This window comes from Amborella trichopoda, chromosome 2 (assembly GCF_054954075.1).
Source record: "Amborella trichopoda isolate Santa Cruz 75 chromosome 2, AtrichopodaSantaCruz75HAP2 v2.0, whole genome shotgun sequence".
Taxonomy (NCBI): Eukaryota; Viridiplantae; Streptophyta; class Magnoliopsida; order Amborellales; family Amborellaceae; genus Amborella; species Amborella trichopoda.
Window position 1 is genome coordinate 48301412 of NC_142337.1, and position 19109 is coordinate 48320520.

Below are 19109 nucleotides of genomic sequence, written 5' to 3' on the forward strand. Positions count from 1 at the left end.
GCTATGCCTTCTGAACCTAAAACCATTAAGTCTGCCTTGGGTCATTCGGGTTCGCATCGTGCGATGGAAGAGGAAATTGAAGCCCTACATGTTAACTCAACTTGGAAGCTAGTTTCACGTCTTCCAGATATGAATATTGTTGATTGTTGTCGGGTTTATAAGGCTAAATTAAAGTCTAAGGGTAGTCGAGAGAGACTTAAGGCCAGACTAGTTGTTAAATGATACAATCAGGTTGCTGGAATTGATTTTTCTTAAACATTCAGTGTTGTTATTAAACTTGCTAGTATTCAGATTGTGCTCATCATAGCTATTGTACGCCACTGGCCTATCAAATAACTTGATGTAAAAAATGCTTTCTTACATGTCTTTCTTAAGGAACTTATATTTATGGAACAACCTCCTAGATTTATAAGCTCAAAATATCCACATCATGTTTGTAAATTACAAAGAGCTTTATGTGGTCTCAAGCAAGCACCACAGGCTTGGTTTGATCGATTTAGTGCTTATTTATTATCATTAGGGTTTTATTGCAGTATAGTTGATTCATCTGTATTTGTTTCTCCCACTACTTAAGGCATTATTATCATTCTCCTTTATGTTGACGATATTATTGTTACTGGTGTTAATTCAAATCTTTTAGATGGGTTCATTTCTAAACTTGGAAAGGAGTTTGCAATGAAAGATCTTGGACCTCTTCACTATTTTCTTGACATAGAGGTATTTTATTTTTCAGGTGAGGTTTTTCTCTCACAAAGCAAATATGCCTAGGAGCTTCTTGATCGTGCTCAGATGCTCGGTGCCGAACTTATTTCAACACCAATGGCAAGGAAGAATAATATTTATGGAAATTCTGATCTATTTCCTTATCCATCTCTCGATAAGAACAATGTTGGTGCCCTTCCTCAACCACCAACACTTTTTTGTGATAATATTAGTGCTCTCTACATGACAGTTAATCCTATTTTTCATATCCGGACAAAGCACATTAAGTTAGACTATCATTTTGTGAGTGAATTATTTATCGTTCGTTTATTTCCTCTTGCAATCAAGTAGTTGATATCTTCACCAAGCTTTTGCCACTAGATGTTTTTCGAGATCTTTGCTTCAAACTTGGACTTCAAAGGCCTCTCCAACCATGTTTGAAAGAGAATAATAAAAACAAAATCTAAAAATATAAAATTGTATATTAAAAGATAGAAAAAAGATATTGCTTTTTCTTTTTTAGAAGAGAATATAATAAGATAGAAAAGTGTTACACTATTACATTATATTATATGCATAATGATATGCATAACGAAGAAACATCGACAAGGTTGTGTGGGACAATTATTTTGTCAAAGATTTCCTCTCTAAAATTTCTTCAACTCTTAAATTTTTTCGATTGTTCCAAACAACATTCAAGGTTGCGTGGGACAATTATTTTCTCAAAGATTTCCTTTCTAAAATTTCTTCAATTTGTTCCAAACATTTGTTCATCGACAGTTTTTTTAAAAAAACATATATGAAATAAAAAAAAAAATTATTCCACGCAAACTAAACCGCGACCATCTTAAAGATAGATGCAAATAAGTGTTCCATCTAAAAGTAATAAAAACTAACTGTCCAAATATTTTCTTACTAAAATTATTATTTTTAATTTTTAAAATTTACATTCTTTTTTTTTTCCGTATTCATGATCTCTTTATGATCTCCATATTAAAGATTACGTATCTTTAAAAATTAAGTCCAAAATAAATTTCCATCTCAAAAACAGATTTATTAATAGACACGGATTTCTACATATGCGGGCTTGGCAGCATGGAAACCAGGTCCGAAACAAAATCACAAGATCACAATAGAGAGCAAATTGCTCACGATGTAAACTTCTTTGTAACACCATCTTCTGAAACGACTCGTATTCTGCATACCACTAATAACTCAATTTCCACAACTAACAACTCACATTCCACAAAAGAAAAGGCAAAAGACAAAAAGAAACAAGGATTTTCTATCAAAGCAATTTAACAGGACAAAGGTACAGTAAGGAATAACAGAGCAAAGCAGATCAACGCTTCCTAGATGCCGGCTCCTTTTGGGCGTTGAAGTAGACCGCCGCAACGGGTAGACCTAGCCCTAGGCGTGCAGCAAAGGCACGGGTGCTGAAGTTGTTGCGAGCCTCTGGTGCACGAGCGACCGAGCCCAGTGGGCCTTGTTGCTTGAAAAGAGAGAAAACATAGCGATGAATTCCGGTAGGTGGCTTCGGCCCCATGTACGACACTATCTCTCGACCTGTAAGGCGTCAATTCCTTTTTATGTCTCAACTCTCAATCCACAGGGATCTTAGCAAGGAGGATAACTACTGACCAATTTTTTTGTTTTTCAATTCATTTTCAATTTCCTCTCAGAAAGATTTTGGCAGTATTTAAAACTCCGAACCGGGTTTTAGAAGCAGTTTATCCAATGATTCGGACCACCCCAGCTGTCAACTTGTGGCGGGCACAAGAGATGCAATGAAAATAAAACCACTTAAAAACCAAAGACCACCACCAAGAATGGGATTGCCCCCCACCATTTCTAAAACACAGTAGCCGGCTGTTAGTCTGGCTTGAGATTTTTGGACTTAGATTTAACTTTAAACAATCAAAGAAAAGATGGCTATCCAAACTTTGAAGGAAGATTAAAATTTCGGCTTCAAAAAACCTCAACAAGAGATAAACAAATTAAAATAAAATAGCTAAAAAAACCAAGGACACAAAGGTCCTCCAGGGCCACCAAGAACAGGAATGCTCCCAATGGTTCTAAACACTGTAATCAGCAATTTGTCAAGGGAGGATTATCGACTTGTGTTAACCTTAAACAATCAAACCAAAGACGCATATCTAAACTCTGCTGGAAGATTAAAGTTGTGGTACAGGAAAACCCTGCAACTAAAACCCAGAAACTTAAAAGCTTAAAAACCAAGAACGTGACTTCATAGGCCCTAAGAACTGAATTTCCCTCATGAGTCGGGCTAGGGCTTGAGTGGTTAGCAGCTGACATTTAGCTGCATTACATCTCAAGTTCAATTTAACTAAAAAATGTGTCCACAAGAGATACAATTCAACGGGGACCTTGAGAACCAGAATGCCCCCACTAGTTCTAAAACATTGATATGAGCCGTTAAATCTATGGGCGAGTTCTATAAATTCCTACAATGTGTAAAGATTAAAAATTCAGTATTGAAAACCCCCACAAAAAAAAATCTTTTCGTACTACTAATTTAGAAATTTAAAAATCCAAAAATCATGCAAAACAAGCATATATCCAAAGACTTGAAAATGAATGGTCCCTTGTATTACAAGAGGTATTGTTTTCGAAATTGAAATCTGTTTTTATATCATACATGTCACAGTTATGTCCCAGTTAAAATGATCAATTAAACAGTTCTCGAGCACCGACCAAGCTTTTCAGATGAGGTTTTTGTGATACACCTCACTTACAGGGTACAATGTTTAAGCCTTACATAAACTTCGTTTCACTTTTATAATCTGTTGGATCGTATACTAGGAGAACATTTAACATTGTTACAAAGTCGCATTACTCTTAGCCATCAGTTGTTAAATTGGATGGCTTGGGGGACGTTACGAAATTCAAAAAATTCTTCTCTTCTTTTTTTAACTTTAAATCTAGTCAATGCCACATACAACACCAGATACCTACCTACAGACAAAGAGTAATTATGACCTCCTTATATTAAAGATAAATAGTCTTTTCGGTACACTCTTCCTTATCTCTTTAAAAAAAAAGGTAAAAACGTGGTAATTTTAAAAAAAGATAAGCCATGATCAGTTTATTGGAATAGAATATAATATGATCTACCACAAAGTTGCTTTAGCTTTATATCGGTTTAAAAGATTTCAAAAGGTTAAATCTTGAAATGAAGGAAACGAACCTAACCAAGAAATGATGAAGGAAACAGGTGCAGGCATGAGTGAAAGGAGTTGAAAAGGGTGATCAAAGAAGGTGAGCCCCATTTTCACACCACTTTGTTCACTTTCACATCTACCTACCCCCCTCATGAGGCCCACATACACAGTGTCCACCATCTCCTTTTATCACCATTCTACCACATGACTCCTTTCTCTCCCTCCCTCCCAAACACACACACCAGGTCGGGATCATTGGGTAGGCGCTCTAGTTCTTCAACCGCCAAAATCACTCCACACCTACCAATATTTATTTCTATTTTATCAATTTTTAATTTCCTACAAAATTTGTTGATAAGGCTCAACAATCGGATTGACCAAGTGGGTGAGAGATTTAGGCACCTCCTCTATTTCTCAAAACACGGGTGCCAAGACATATGTTTTCAAAATACCTAACTTAGACTAATCACTAGGAGCTTCTATCACCATTCATTCCAAGTTTTCTCAACCATCCCATCTTTGGAAAAACAAGAAACTCTGACAATCGCTCCTTCAAAGGTCTTTGAAAATGACAAGATCACAACTAGTCTCGAAAAGGGACGCCTAGTCCCACCCTAAAAATGTGAGTGGAAAAACATGTAATTGAGCTTCAGTAAATACAATTGAAGTTTCAAATTTTGATATGAAAACCTTATCATTTTGTAAGGAAAATTGTTTCAAGTGGGCTGGACCGCATTTCTACAATATGTGGTCCAAAGGTAAAAACATCCATCTAGGTGGTCCATTTAAAAACCATTGTAACTAACAATCCAAATGTTTTATTGATATAATTATTATTTTCAGTTTTCAATTTTTTTTTGGTCTTCTCCATGTTAAAAATTATATATTCTCTAAAAACTAAGATCAAATTATATTTATTGCCTAACCCACGTTTCTACAATATGCGGACTAGACGCATGAAAACCGTGTCCTTTTATTATAATAAGAATCATGACCAATCTTGCTCACATTATGCCATTAGGCGTTTGTTGTCCATTTGTATTCGACTTTTTGGTCAAGAAAATCTGGCGAAAAGAAACAAGATACAAAATTTCCTGAAGAAACAAAAAAGACAGCATTTTCCAAGAACTATTTGAACATCTCATGACTTCATGACTTTTAACTTGTAGACATTTAAGAACTAAACGGCAAAATGTATGTATTAATCTTTTACAAGAATATCCAAATAGAATCTTAGGGAATTTCATTTCTCAAAATTCAAAATATTGCGATTTTGAAATATTTGTAAATTACTTGCTACCGGGCAACTAAGCAAGGGATTGAAGAGCGAAGACACTTATGGTTTCGGATTCTATATAGACCTATTTGAGGGCCATAAATTCATTTTGTTTGTTAATTTTACTTTTTTTTGGCAACTAGTTTGACAAGAAAATTAGAGGGTCCCGATTCGGACACACCAAATAAAAAACAAAAGAAAATTCAAATTAACATTGACTAAGATACCCAAATGTTTGAGTTGTTTCATTTTGATATTTTATTTTATTTTGGCAAAGATCCCAAATAATTAGAAAAATACAGTGATAAAGATGATGATGATTTTATTTTAATTATGTTTATCTTTATTTTTATTTTATTGAGTGCATTTGTAAATATTCATGTATATTCCCATTTTCATGTAAATCAAATTTATAAATAAAAAATAAAAATAAAAAGAAACTTAAGCCATAGCAAGAGTGTTTGTTAAGCAGCGGTGGCAATTGGATAGGATTGACCTTCCAAGTCATGTTTGGGTCCATGTTTTGTGCCCGCCAAGTCTAGGTCTGGGTTTGGGTCCAAGTCCATGTTTTTAACTCGCAAGGTTCTGCAGGTTCTAGATGACTCTTGACCCACTATATATATATATATATATATATATATATATATATATATATATATATATATATATATGAGCAAGCTATGCTTCCCCTATAGCATAGAAATTCTATCGTCTTTATCCAATCGTCTATTCTGAATGGAGGGCTAAGATTGCTCCAATCACAATGTCACGTCTCTACATTATTTTATTTTTAATTTTTTTCTATAAACTATTTTGACGTCAAATTTGGACGTACATTCTTCTATTAAACTCCCACTAACTAAAAATATAAACAACTATTTTCAATAAAATAAAGTGACCAAAATACCCCTGACATTTTCAAAAGATATTTTGGTCATTATATTTTATCGAAAAATTATTTTTAATATTTTTTATAGGTACGCCCAAATGAGAAGATAGCACGTCCCAAATTCCATATTCATATAATTTGTATAAAAAATTAATAATAATAAACTACTTTGAGACGTCGGATCTAAAATCAAACGGTGAGTGGCTCCCTTGATCAAAATTGAAAATTGAAGGGCTAGATGGTAGGAGGATAGAACTTCTATGCCTCAAGGGAAACATAGAAACCTTTCCCTCTATATATATATATATATATATATATATATATATATATATATATACTATTTATTGTAAAAAAGATTATTTTTTTTTTAATTTCTCGACTTCGATCTGAACCCGAGAAAAGGTACTCGGATAGACATGATGGGTAAGCAGTGCCGCTTTACCTTTCAGAGAAAACATTTTCACAAAAAGCAACAAAATTGTGGTATAAACAAACCTCTCATGGCATCCGAACCTCCAGGTATATCTACCACGATCCTGCAGTCACATATACCCCAGTAAATGAAGAACCTATCACACAACGACACACCTATTTTGCATGATACTTGTTTATGTAATAATATATCTTGTTTGTATTTGCATGGTACATAGAATATTAAACAACCTTCAGCTTTCAGGGACTGTTATTGACCTTCCAATTTTATAGTCGGTTAACTAATCAAGCTTATGAGGTCCGGACCAAATCAGCTACTCAAACCATTTAAACCGTGCAGCTGGTCAAACCTCTAAACCCTTAATTCGCCCAGCAAGACTTGGAGGGTCTGATCTTATAAAAAAAATAAAAATAAATTCAGGTTAAAAAAGAAGCCAAAACCACTACTGATTGGAAACTTGACATTGAAACCGCTAATTGGCCCTTTTTAACCCGTTGGACTAGGTCAGGCAAACTAATGTGTTCTGTATTCTTAAACTATTTTTCATTTTTTTCTTATTTTTTAAAATCCAATCCACTAGACTATGACGAGTATCCCCAAGTTGATGGCCCAACTTGGGCATGTTAAAACATATATATAAAAAATAAAACAATAAAAAAAAAATTAAAATAATATATATATATATATATATATATATATATTGAGGCTCTAATCAATCAAAATTGAGCCTACCTAAAAAATGTCTGGTTGTTTTGATGCCCAAATATCTTCAACTTGATCATCTCGACATCAAGATGCATGGACATGAGAAGAAAAAAGATTTCAAGTTTTGCAAATAATATATTTTGTAAGCCATTTTTGGACCGCCAATTTTCAAGATTTTCATGTGCTTATAGAGATATCAATCTACACTATTTTTGAAGCTTTAAGCTTTATAAATAAATCTGAAAATATATTTCAAGGCTATTACAAAAATTTCCAATAGTGAAACCACATTTTTCAACTCTATTTGAAAGTAGGCTCTAATTTGATTGTTGAGAGCCTAGGCTCTATACAAACCGCACCCATATATATATATATATATATATATATATATATATATATATATATATATATATATATATATATATATATTATCTATCATTTTGACAAAATTGGAAAACAAGATTGAGAAGTGTTGTCGGCATGAATACTTATTTTCATATTTCCCCTTTTTTTTGGATTATTTCTAAAATAGCCCCATTCACAAATTGTTTTTGTTTTTTTTTTTCAAAAACCATTTTTCCACTCCTTTCTAAACTCATTCTTTATAACCTCATTTAGATGTGTTTCCTTTAATTTTACTTTAAACATACTTTTCCTATTTTTTGTTTTTTTTTTTAATTTTAAAATTTTTTGGCTTGGCCCGACTCAGCCCGAAACCAGTTGTGACTAATTCGGACTTGGTATGGGTCTTGGTTTTATTCACTGTTGCCCACTTACCCACTTGGCTGGTGACTATCACTGGTATCATAAAGTTAAGATACAACGCATTATACCAAAAACATGGTACATAATTTTTTATTTGTTTTTTGGAATATGAAATACAACTTTCTATTAAAAAGGAAAAGGTAGAAGAGAATAATAGAGAGGAACATGGTACATAATATAATAGTGAAAAAATTTCAATAAACTAATAGAGAATATTTCTATTTATTACCAGTGGAGCCACTCTCTCATAGTGGGCTCACTTGGACTTGGCGCATCCGGGTCTGTCATCACCTAACATAAAAACCACGAAAAAAAACAAAAAAACAACAACAATTAAATAACAAGGTTTTTCCCAAATGCAACATCGACACATATAAAGCTATCTATTGTAGCATATCTTTGCAAGTTCGTTGAACGTCCAAAATTGTTCAAAATATCGCATAAAGAACAATTAACACTAAGAAATGGATGTATAGTAATTTAATGAAAAGTATAACATAATTGATGATGTATGGTTGGTGAATCCCCATTATTCATCATGAGACCATGATGTCCCAATGGTGTGTATCCCCTGCACAATACACCTCTGGAGCATGTTAAACCCTGAACACAATACTAGTAAATAGGAAGACGGAACAGCGAAAATAACCCCCATATTTCCAAAAATAGCCGTAGTAACCCCAGTTACATTTCAAATGGACAAAAGTCTCCGGCGGGCTCTGATTCTTCCTAAAAGGCCCGGCCCTTCTTCACCTAGGATGACATGGATGCCCATGATTCAAACGACACATTTCTAAGTATTCTCGGCAGGTGTTTCTCAATGAATATTTGAGAGAGAGAGAGAGAGAGAGAGAGAGAGAGAGTCAAAAAAACGCAGAAGCACACCAGAAACAAAAGGAAAAAGTCATTAAATAGAACAAATAAATTACTACCGAATTGAAGAAACAAAAGGAATCAACAAAACATAACACATATTATTACAAGACGAAGTTCCAAAATTTCATCAAGAACAAGAATCAGTAATGGACTACATCCCCAGTACAAAAAGAAAAGGAGAGCAAAAAAACAGCTGAAAAAACACAAAGAATACCAGTGTATAGAGATTGTCATCTAAGGAGCGGGCCGATAGCTGGAACCTGGGCCTCTCGGCTGTGCCTGAAGGCTTGAGCTCACACCCATTAGCGACTTGCTTTGAGACATATGAAACAGAGACATCAACAGTTGGCACAAACATGTCTATCACATCACCTATGACCTTACCCACTGCCAAGGGCTCAACGGACCGAGCCATTGATGGGCTAAGAAAGGTCTCTTTCGAGATAAAACGTGGAGCGAGGGTCAAATTAGGAAGTATCGTCTCCCCAGAGAAGCAAGAAAGAGGAAGGGTGATGGCAGGGTGGCTCTTTTCGTGTTTAAGAGGAAGGGGGAAGAGGGCGGCCATTGAACCACACGTGGCGGACCACAGAGATGATTAGCTCAGTATCGACACGTTGCTTCAGTCTTGGACTACGCTTCTTTGACACGTATGCGGAGAGGATCGGACCGCCGGTCTTTCTCCTCGTCACCAACAAAAATGGAGTGAGATTTGTTTCGCGGGGATAATATAATATATCCTCAACCTTTCTCAAATGACAAAGTAATCATCTGATTACAAGTTAAACATGACCATAGGAAATCAATAGTCACCGACATTCAATCAAGTGATGCACAGAGTAATCCAGTGATCCACAGAGAGAGTGGAACCTAAAACTTGGCAGGGAATAGAATCTACACCTGGGTATATGCGAGGAAATTACAACTTTTATGAAAATAAAGGATGGGACCATTAACCTTTGGTACAAGTAAAGTCATCAAATTAATTTTGACCATTAAATATGAAATTGAGTGATTGTAATTATTCCATTGACCATACTCAAACTTCAAAAAAAAAAAAATTGAACTTCTTGACACATCTAAGCTATCAAATTTAACATCGAATGATTGTAAGTAATTGTGAACACCTTGTATCAAACATGGCCTCATTAGATACAATCCTATAATAAAATTAAAACTATGCTTTAAGAATTAATGACCCATAATAAAATTAAAACTATGTTTTAGGGATTAATGACAGTATACAAGGAAAAGTATGTTGGTTAGTCATATTTGCTTATTTTGGTCATTTGCATATAGGGATCGTATATTTTGTCGTTTTCTCTTCGGTCTTTGGCTTTTTGTGGAGGGATTATATACAATTTTATAAAAAGGGATCACAATTACTTATAACTATCCGATGTGAGATTTGATAGTTTGGATTTATTATAAAGTTCAATTTTTTTTTTTTTTAACCTTGAGTAAATGCAGCGACCCAATTTCATATTAAATGGAAAAGATTAATTGTGACCATTTTGTACCAAAGATAAATGGTCACATTGTATGTTTGTCTTTTTGGGATAGGGTTTGATTTGTACAAGCATGAAGCCGTAAACAATAAGGTGTACTTTCAAATAGAGCCAAAATATATTGTTTTAGAATAAAAAATCTTTATATGACGGCATTAATATTTATTTTCATCATGAATTATAAATTTTAAAGATTAAAAAATAATATAGATTGAGCACATCTATGAACACTTAAAAATCTTTAAAATAAACGATCTAGATCATACATTACAAGATAAAAGTATTTCCAAAACTTAAAATCTACTTTTTTTCATGTGCCTACATCTAGAAGTCTAGATGATCGAATAATGTTGCTATTTAAATAATATTTAATAAATGAAGATACTACAAAATGTCTATAGGTGAAAATAAACAATGATTTTGCTTACCCTCATCACCATCAAAACTTCGTCGCGCAGTCACAGTTGTCTATTGGTGTTTCATTTTTCATTTTTTTTTACTAATCAGAATGAACTGAAATTTGGAGCGTTTATACATCTTAGTGAGGCGCATCTAATAAAAATATGAAAAAAATAATTCGTAAAATATAAATTAACCAAAATACCCCTGTAAATTTTCGGAGGTATTTTGATCAATTTATATTTTGCCAATTATTCTTTTTATATTTTTATTAGGTCCACCTCACTACGAAGTACACACGCTCCAAATTTTAAGTAATTTGAATTTGTAAAAAAAATTGAAAAATAAAACACTATTAAACAACTGTGACCATACGATGAAGTTTTGATGGTGATGATGATAGGCAAAATCACTATTCATTTTTGCCTATAGGCATTAGACAGAGTTTTTCTTTAATAAATATAACTATGCGGAAAATTGTTTCATGCAGGGGGGACTGCATTTCTACAATATGCGGTCCAGAGGTATAAAACATCCATCTTAAAGATAGATGCAGATAGGTGGTCCATCTAAAAACAAGTGTAACTAGAAGTCCAAATGTTTTATTAATATAATTATTATTTGTAGTTTGTAAATTTTTCTTTTATTCATATTCATGATCTCCATGTTAAGGATTATATATTTTCTAAAAAATAGGATCAAATTATATTTATTACCAAGCCCGTATTTCTACAATATGCAATCTAGCCACATAGAAACTGTATCCTAACTATATATATTGGGTCATGTTAGGATGCTCACACTATGACATCATCCATATAGGGTGTGATGTCACCGACATGGACATACTAGTAGCATTTAATATTCTATGAGGGCGACGTCATACTCCATGTGGATGATGTCACACCCTTTTTAATGATAAAAAATATCCTTGTGAAAAAATTCTCCATGTACAAAATAAAGTATATAAGTATCTAAAATTGTTGAGTACAATGATAAATTACTTCATAATGTGAGTACCCTAACATAACCTATATTAATCCACTACCATCACGCAGTTGGTCTTGTTCTTTTTGGATTTATTTAAAAACCTTAATTTCTCTTCATAAAAAAGAAACTTCATTTGTCGGTTCAAAGCTTTTGATGGCCAAAGACGCATCATTATTTAAGTATTATAATTCTAATATGGGTGTCTTTGGCTATCAAGCGCTAAGAGCCGAGAAATGAAGTTTTTTTTTTGATGACGAGAAATGAAGAACAAAACCAACTGCGTGAGGGTAGTGGATTATAAATGTCACTCTAAAGGAAAATAAAGAAGCTTGAGCCCACCATTGAAGTTTCACTTTCACAAAGCTAAATAAAGAAAATTAAAGAAAAAAGTTTATGGAAGGTTGCGACCTTTTTTTTTTTTTTATTCTTTTGACAATGGTGTAAGGTTGCCACTTTAAAATGTAAAATTACAGATGCACCTCAAAAATCTATAGAAAAAGTTGTTTAAATGTTGAAAAACCCTCTAATTGATTATTTTGACATCGAGATACGTGAATACGAAAAAAAAAATTTTGAGTCTAAAAATAATGCATCTTATAACACATTATTTAGACTGGCAATTTTCAAGATTTTCATATGTCTATATATCTATTTGATTTTAACTATTTTAAAAATTTAAAATTTTTTAATTAGATATAAAAATAGATTTTAAGTTAATCTTAAAAAAAATTATAACAAAATTACATATTATAATAAATTTTGGTTTCTAAAAAACCACACCCAAAATTACACAAGAGGAGAAAGCAAGAAGGTAGATGGTCATCCTCACGTGGCCTTTGGAAGTCTAATATGGTTCGCAAACCTTCTTCTTTCTGTTACATCCGGTGAGCTTTTGTTTAGCGAATCAAGGGTCAGATCGTCGAATTTGGCTGCTAATTGGGTAATCGAGATGTCACATTTATGGTAAAAAAAAAACGAAATGTCACATCATACTTTAGCATATGTGTATGATGTTCACTACATGACACTTGTAATCCATAACAACCCATGACCATGCCTCCGTCCCATCGGTGAAAGGTGGTCGAGTTCCTATGAGTAAAACAAACATTATCTTGAGCAACTAATGAGTAAACTAAACATTATCTTGAGCCTAAATATATTTTACTCCTTTGAGGGGCATGTGTATATTTACTCCTCCGGCTAAAATCTTACATAGAGTTAGTTTTGTACCTCAAAATTTTCGGATGCAACCTCCTTATAATATGGGTGTGGTTTCCATAAGGTTGCAAACTTAAACAATCTATTTACGGCGTACCTTCAAATTTTATCATAACATGTAATCTTCATTAAAATATTTTTAAGATTATTTTAAAATATATTTTTATATCTAATTATAAAATTTGTAATTTCAAAAAAGATGAAAACCAAGTAGATCTATAAACATATGAAAATCTTTAAAATGGATGGTCTAAAAAATGTGTTGTAAGATGCACCTTTTATGGGACTCAAAATCTTTGTTTTTTTCATAATCATACATCTCAATGTCCAGATGATCAATTAAAGCATTTTTCAATATTAAAATGATCTTTTTCGATGGATTTTTTAGGTGCATCCACAATTCTACATTTTAAGGTTGCAACCTTATATAAACTTGTCCTATAATATATATATAAAAAAAAGTTCTTCAATCGCTGCCTAGCGATAAGAATAGTATTTCGATGGAGCACCAACCGTCCATCGTCCCCACTAAATGAATGAATGTGATTGGGACTCAAGAAACATGGCTCTCATATCTCTTTTAAAACATGGGCTCTCACGTCTCTCTCTTTCTTCCCCCATCCCACCAAGCTCCATGTCTTCTGTCCCTCTCTTTCTCTCTCTCGTCCCCAAAGTTCTCTCTCTGTCTCCCCCATTTTTGCTCCCCCCTGTACCACCAAGCTCTCAGCGTGGAAACCTAATGTAGAAAGTGGAAAGGCGAGGGATAGAAGAGAATCAACCCTAATCTCTAACCAAAATCGGTAAGAACTCTCTACTCCCTATAGAATGATCAAGTGGATCTCTCTCTCTCAAAGCAATCAATCCATAGAGATACTCCATTTCTATTTCAAAAATCAACCCAAGATATTCCAACCCAAGGCCAAATTGGTGAAGAAATTTTGCTTCACCTTTCTCACTCTGCCATTTTTCCTCCCTCTTTCTCTCCTTCATCCCCAAATGGCATAGCTAGAAAAAAAAAGTTCTTTAGAAAAGATAAATCTTACTGTTGTAGTAGGGCAAAAGCCCCCTCTGTTTTTTTTCTTTTTTGTTTTTTTTATAGATACAGTAAACAAAATCCATGCATCGAGGGAAAAAAAATGGTCTCCAAAATTTATGCCTCAAAGGAAAACAATGATCTGAAGAAATTGTGTTATCTTAAACAATCAATCAACAACTGACAAACTTTCGTATTTGTAGGAATTGAAAGATTGTTGTTTTGTTTTTTTCCCACTCTAGTATTCCCCCAATTAAAAAAAGAAAATGATTCAAATTCATTATTATCCAAAACCCCTAGATTATCAATTTTTCTATAAGAAAAAAGAGAAACAATCTTACTGCAACAATAGAGCAAAATGGTCATCAATTTTTCCTTTTTCTTAATAGATACAATTGAAAGAATTATTAATATTATAGATACTATCATCCTGCTTTGTTTTGTTTTGTTTTGTTTTTTTTTTTTTTTTTTTTTTGTTTTTGGGTTTTATGAAGAGGTTATGCTTTTCAAGTGCCGTGTAGGATTTGAATTTTTGCTTTAATTACATTGTGTATTTTTTTTTTATCTAATAGTGCTCAAAAATTTGGAAATAAAGTTCCTTATTGTGATTAATTTTCATGCATTGGTTGTATCACTTTGTGATTATTTTTCTTACAGGAATGGAATAAAATGTCTTATGATTGAAAGTGAAAGTTTCTATGTTTCTTGTTGTTTATGGCTTACAGGAATGGAATGAAATGAAAGTTATCAAAGTTTCCATGTTTCTTGTTGGATTAGCTTGAGGCTTGGGGGTTGGATCGACAATGAATATGGGCTTGAGGCTGGGGGGTTGGATCAACAATGAATATGGGCTTGAGGTTTTGGTATGGGTCTGGCATATGTTGTTGCCTTTTCAAGAATTGTTTTTGCAAATATATGATATAAATTGCTGGAAATAAAGAAATTTGATGAAAGTCTTATAGGCTGCTGCTCTGATCTTGATGTGCTTGAGGCTTCGGTATCGATATGCCATATGTTGTTGCCTTTGTTATATTACCAAGCCTTGGGTTTTACGCATGTCACAGTCATTTGGAACTTTAGCTAGCAAGGAATTTGAGGCAATAGTTCAATGCCCAAATATTACTGGTGCTTACTACAGGGAAAGTTATAAGTTATTGAATGTAATATGTAATGTAGCTGATTGTATTTTTCCTTGATAAAATGATCACAGTCTTTTTTTTTTTTTTCAAGAATTGTTTTTACGAATATATGACAGAAATTATAGGAAATAAAGAAAATTGATGAAAGTCTCATGCGCTGCTGCTCTGATCCTGATGTGCTTGAGGGTTTGGTTGGGTATGGCATATGTTGCTACCTTTGTTATATTGCCAAGCCTTGGGTTTTACGCATGCCAGAGTCATTTGTAACTTTATCTAGCAAGGAATTTGAGGCAATGTTTCAATGCCCAAATATTACTTTGTACTTACTATAGGGAAGGTTATAAGTTATTAAATGTAATATGTAATATAACTGATTGTATTTTTCCTTGATGGAATGATCACAATCTTTTCTCTTTTTTTTTTCAAGAATTTTTTTTGCGAATATATGATAGAAATTGCTGGAAATAGAGAAAATTGATGAAAGTCTCATAGGCTGCTGCTCTCATCTTGATGTGCTTGAGGCTTTGGTTGGCTTTGGTATGGGTATGGCATATGTTGTTGCCTTTGTTATATTGCCAAGCCTTGGGTTTTAAGCATGCCACAGTCATTTGTAACTTTAGCTAGCAAAGAATTTGAGGCAATGGTTCAATGCCCAAATATTACTTGGTGCTTACTACAGGGAAGGTTATAAGTTATTGAATGTAATATGTAATGTAACTGATTGTATTTTTCCTTGATGGATCGATCACTATTTTTTTTTTTTTTTTTTTTTTTTTTTTTCAAGAATTTTTTTTGCGAATATATGACAAAATTACTGGAAATAAAGAAAATTGATGAAATTCTCATAGGATGCTGATCTGATTTTGATGTGCTTGAGGCTTTGGTTGGCTTTGGTATGGGTATGGCATATGTTGCTGCCTTTGTTATATTGCCAAGCCTTGGGCTTTACGCATGCCACGGTCATTTGTAATTTTACCTAGCAAGGAATTTGAGGCAATGGTTCAATGCCCAAATATTACTTGGTGTTACTACATGGAAGGTAATAAGGTATTGAATGTAATATGTAATATAACTGATCGTATTTTTACTTGATGGAATGATCACAATCCTTTTTTTTTTTTTCAAGAATTGTTTTTGCGAATATATGACAGAAATTGCTGGAAATAAAGAAAATTGATAAAAGTCTCATCGGCTATTGTTCTGATCTTGATGTGCTTGAGGCTTTGGTATGGGTATGGTAAATGTTGATTCCTTCATTATATTGCCAAGCCTTAGGTTTTACGCATGCCACAGTAATATGTAAGTTTAGCTAGCAAGGAATTTGAGGCAATGGTTCAATGCGCAAATATTACTTGGTGCTCATACAGGGATGGTTATAAGTTATTGAATGTAATATATAATGTAACTGATGGTATTTTTCCTTGATGGAATTATCACAAATTTTTCTCTTTTTTTTTTTTTTCAAGAATTGTTTTTTCGAATATATGACAGAAATTACTGTAAATAAATAAATTTGATGAAAGTCTCATTGGTTACTGCTCTGATCCTGATGTGCTTGAGGCTTTGGTTGGCTTTGGTATGGGTATGGCATATGTTGCTGCCTTCGTTATATTGCCAAGCATTTGCAATGAGTACATGACATCATCATTTTCTCTACTCTCACTCTCTCTTTCAATAAAAGATTGCTTCTTAATTGAGTTATGGATTGGATCAAGTGCTCATGGCATTTTAGCATCTTCTCTAGCTATAAACAGCAATGGTTAGAACCTTGTAAGGCACAACAATTGTTAGAACCTTGTAAGGGCCCTTGTGCTCACAATAATAGTAGGAGGTGTGTGAGTGAGTACGAGAGAGAGAGAGAGAATGGACTTGTACATTAGTAGAACTGCAATTTCAATTTAACTTTGACAAAAAACTAAATGTGAATCTTACTACATCAATGCATATACCCCCATCGAACAAAAACCAGTATAACAAAACGATTTGTTTACATCAATGTATTTCTCAAATTCCTTTAATGCGATTTCTTTCCAAAAATAACAAAATGGATCTATTGCACCACTCCCATCAGTCTTCATCGGCAATCATATGCCTAGCTTGCTACAATAAAACAGTAACATATATCAGCCATGTAATATAGTTCTTGAGAGAATATTAAACAATTTCTACTTGCACAAGGAAATTTATATTCAAGGTTAACTGGATTGCAGGACCAATATAATGAAGGACTTGTACATTAGTAGAACTGCCATTTCAATTTAGCTTTGACAAAAAACTACATGTGAATCTTACCACATCAATGCATACACCCCCATCAAACAAAAATCCGTCTAACAAAATAATTTGTTTACTTCAATGTATTTCTCAAATTCCTTTTATGCGATTTCTTTCCAAAAATAACAAAATGGATCTATTGCACCACTCCCATCTGTCATCATCGACAATCATATGCCTAGCTTGCTGCAAAAATATAGTAATATATATCAGTCATGTAATATAGTTCTTGAGAGAATATTAAACAATTTCTAGTTGCACAAGGGAACTTATATTCATGGTTAACTGGACTGCAGCACAAATATAATGAAGGATAACTCAAGGCTATATAAGGTCCAAGCAAGGGTGAGATACTTTTGTTAACTAAGGATAGACATATGCATTTAAAACTCAAATCATGTTTTGAAAATGTTGTGTAGAAAACAAAAAGCACTTACATTCTACGTGCCCTATCTGGACAATTACGCTTACCATGTCCAATTATACTACAAACATTGCACTTCCTTCCGTTGGTGGCTTCATCTCTTGTTGAGGTTTTAACCTAAGGACTCTTGCTCTGCCCTTTGCTTGAGCACGTGGTGGATTGAGTACATTCACAAGGGACTGAGCATCAACTAAATTATTGCTACTACAAGGTGTATTTTGAATAACATTGCATTGAGTGGAGGGTGATGGTGCCACAATGTCGGGCAAAGACTTTTGTGTTGCATTGAACTCCTTAGTTAACTTGGATAAGCAATCTTTCAATTTTTCAAAGAATACCTCATTTTCAAGTGCGGGTTCTACAACCTTTCTAAAAAGCTCCTAAACCTTATGTTGTTGAATGAAACGAGGAAAAGTACACGGAGCCAAATTATTGGCACCACTTTTATCACCTTCAATACATTTCATTGCTTCCATTGTCCATCACCTCATAATGTAATGAGGTGGGATCTCCAATACATTCCTCACACAAAATACCTTAAGCATATGTGAACAAGCGAGTCCAACACGCTCATACAATTGACATGTACATGTGGCTTTCTTATTGGATTCGATGAATGTAATAGTACATTGAATTGACTTGCCTTGAATATTTTCCAAATTATATTTGGCAACTTCACCATTGTCCTCAACTAATTTGATCCAACAGTCTGCTGACTTCACAAGCTCTTCTTGAAACTTAGCAAAAACTTTGTCAGTGTAAATTCTTGATACATATCTCTCGACCTTAAAGGGTGTCTGTAGCACCAGTGTGGATGTAATATTCTTGAAGTCATTTTCTTTCTCTTTAATGAATTTTTTGGCTTGTAACTTTTCAATGGCATTCAAAAAAGCTGGTAGACTTGTTCCTGAATTGACATACATCTTGAGATCTCGATTGAAACTTTCACTCCGTTGTGTAGTTGTCATGCCTGCCGTGAACTTGTCAGATGTATATGCATCGGCCCATTGACTACGGCATGCATATAACCATGGGAGCCAAGTTTCTGTTTGAAGATTGTACTTCTCAATCATGGCCATCCATTCGTTCTCGAATTGCTCAACTGTATAATAAATAACACACTTTGGGAACACATCAAAGAATGATGGGTGTGCACGAGCAACATGACCTCGCTTTGATTTAATCTTTCCCATGATGTGCCACTTGCAGTAATGATGATTACCATGAGGGAACACTTGCTAAACTGTAGCGGTTATGGCCAAATCTTGATCAGTAATAATTGTGCACGAGTGGCGTCCT

The 19109-nt window shown here is 33.7% G+C and overlaps 2 protein-coding genes and 1 long non-coding RNA gene across 3 annotated transcripts; 1 reads left to right on the forward strand and 2 right to left on the reverse strand.

Annotated features, from left to right (window-relative positions):
* Nucleotides 1-1735: 1735 nt before the first annotated feature.
* On the reverse strand, nt 1736-9402 carry LOC18431686 (protein MOTHER of FT and TFL1). The gene is made up of 4 exons (XM_006841802.4): nt 9043-9402; nt 8182-8243; nt 6545-6585; nt 1736-2268 (listed from the first exon to the last, which is right to left on the reverse strand). The coding sequence occupies exons 1-4, from the start codon at nt 9391-9393 to the stop codon at nt 2045-2047; spliced, it is 678 nt and encodes a 225-aa protein (XP_006841865.3). The 5' UTR covers nt 9394-9402; the 3' UTR covers nt 1736-2044.
* A 4202-nt stretch (nt 9403-13604) lies between these two features.
* Nucleotides 13605-15259, forward strand: LOC105420434 (uncharacterized). The gene is made up of 2 exons (XR_966587.3): nt 13605-13740; nt 14699-15259. It is a non-coding gene; the product is annotated as an uncharacterized LOC105420434 (long non-coding RNA).
* A 3033-nt stretch (nt 15260-18292) lies between these two features.
* On the reverse strand, nt 18293-19003 carry LOC148783255 (protein FAR1-RELATED SEQUENCE 5-like). Its single transcript, XM_088859849.1, has one exon. The coding sequence runs from the start codon at nt 19001-19003 to the stop codon at nt 18293-18295; it is 711 nt and encodes a 236-aa protein (XP_088715975.1).
* Between the last annotated feature and the right edge of the window lie 106 nt (nt 19004-19109).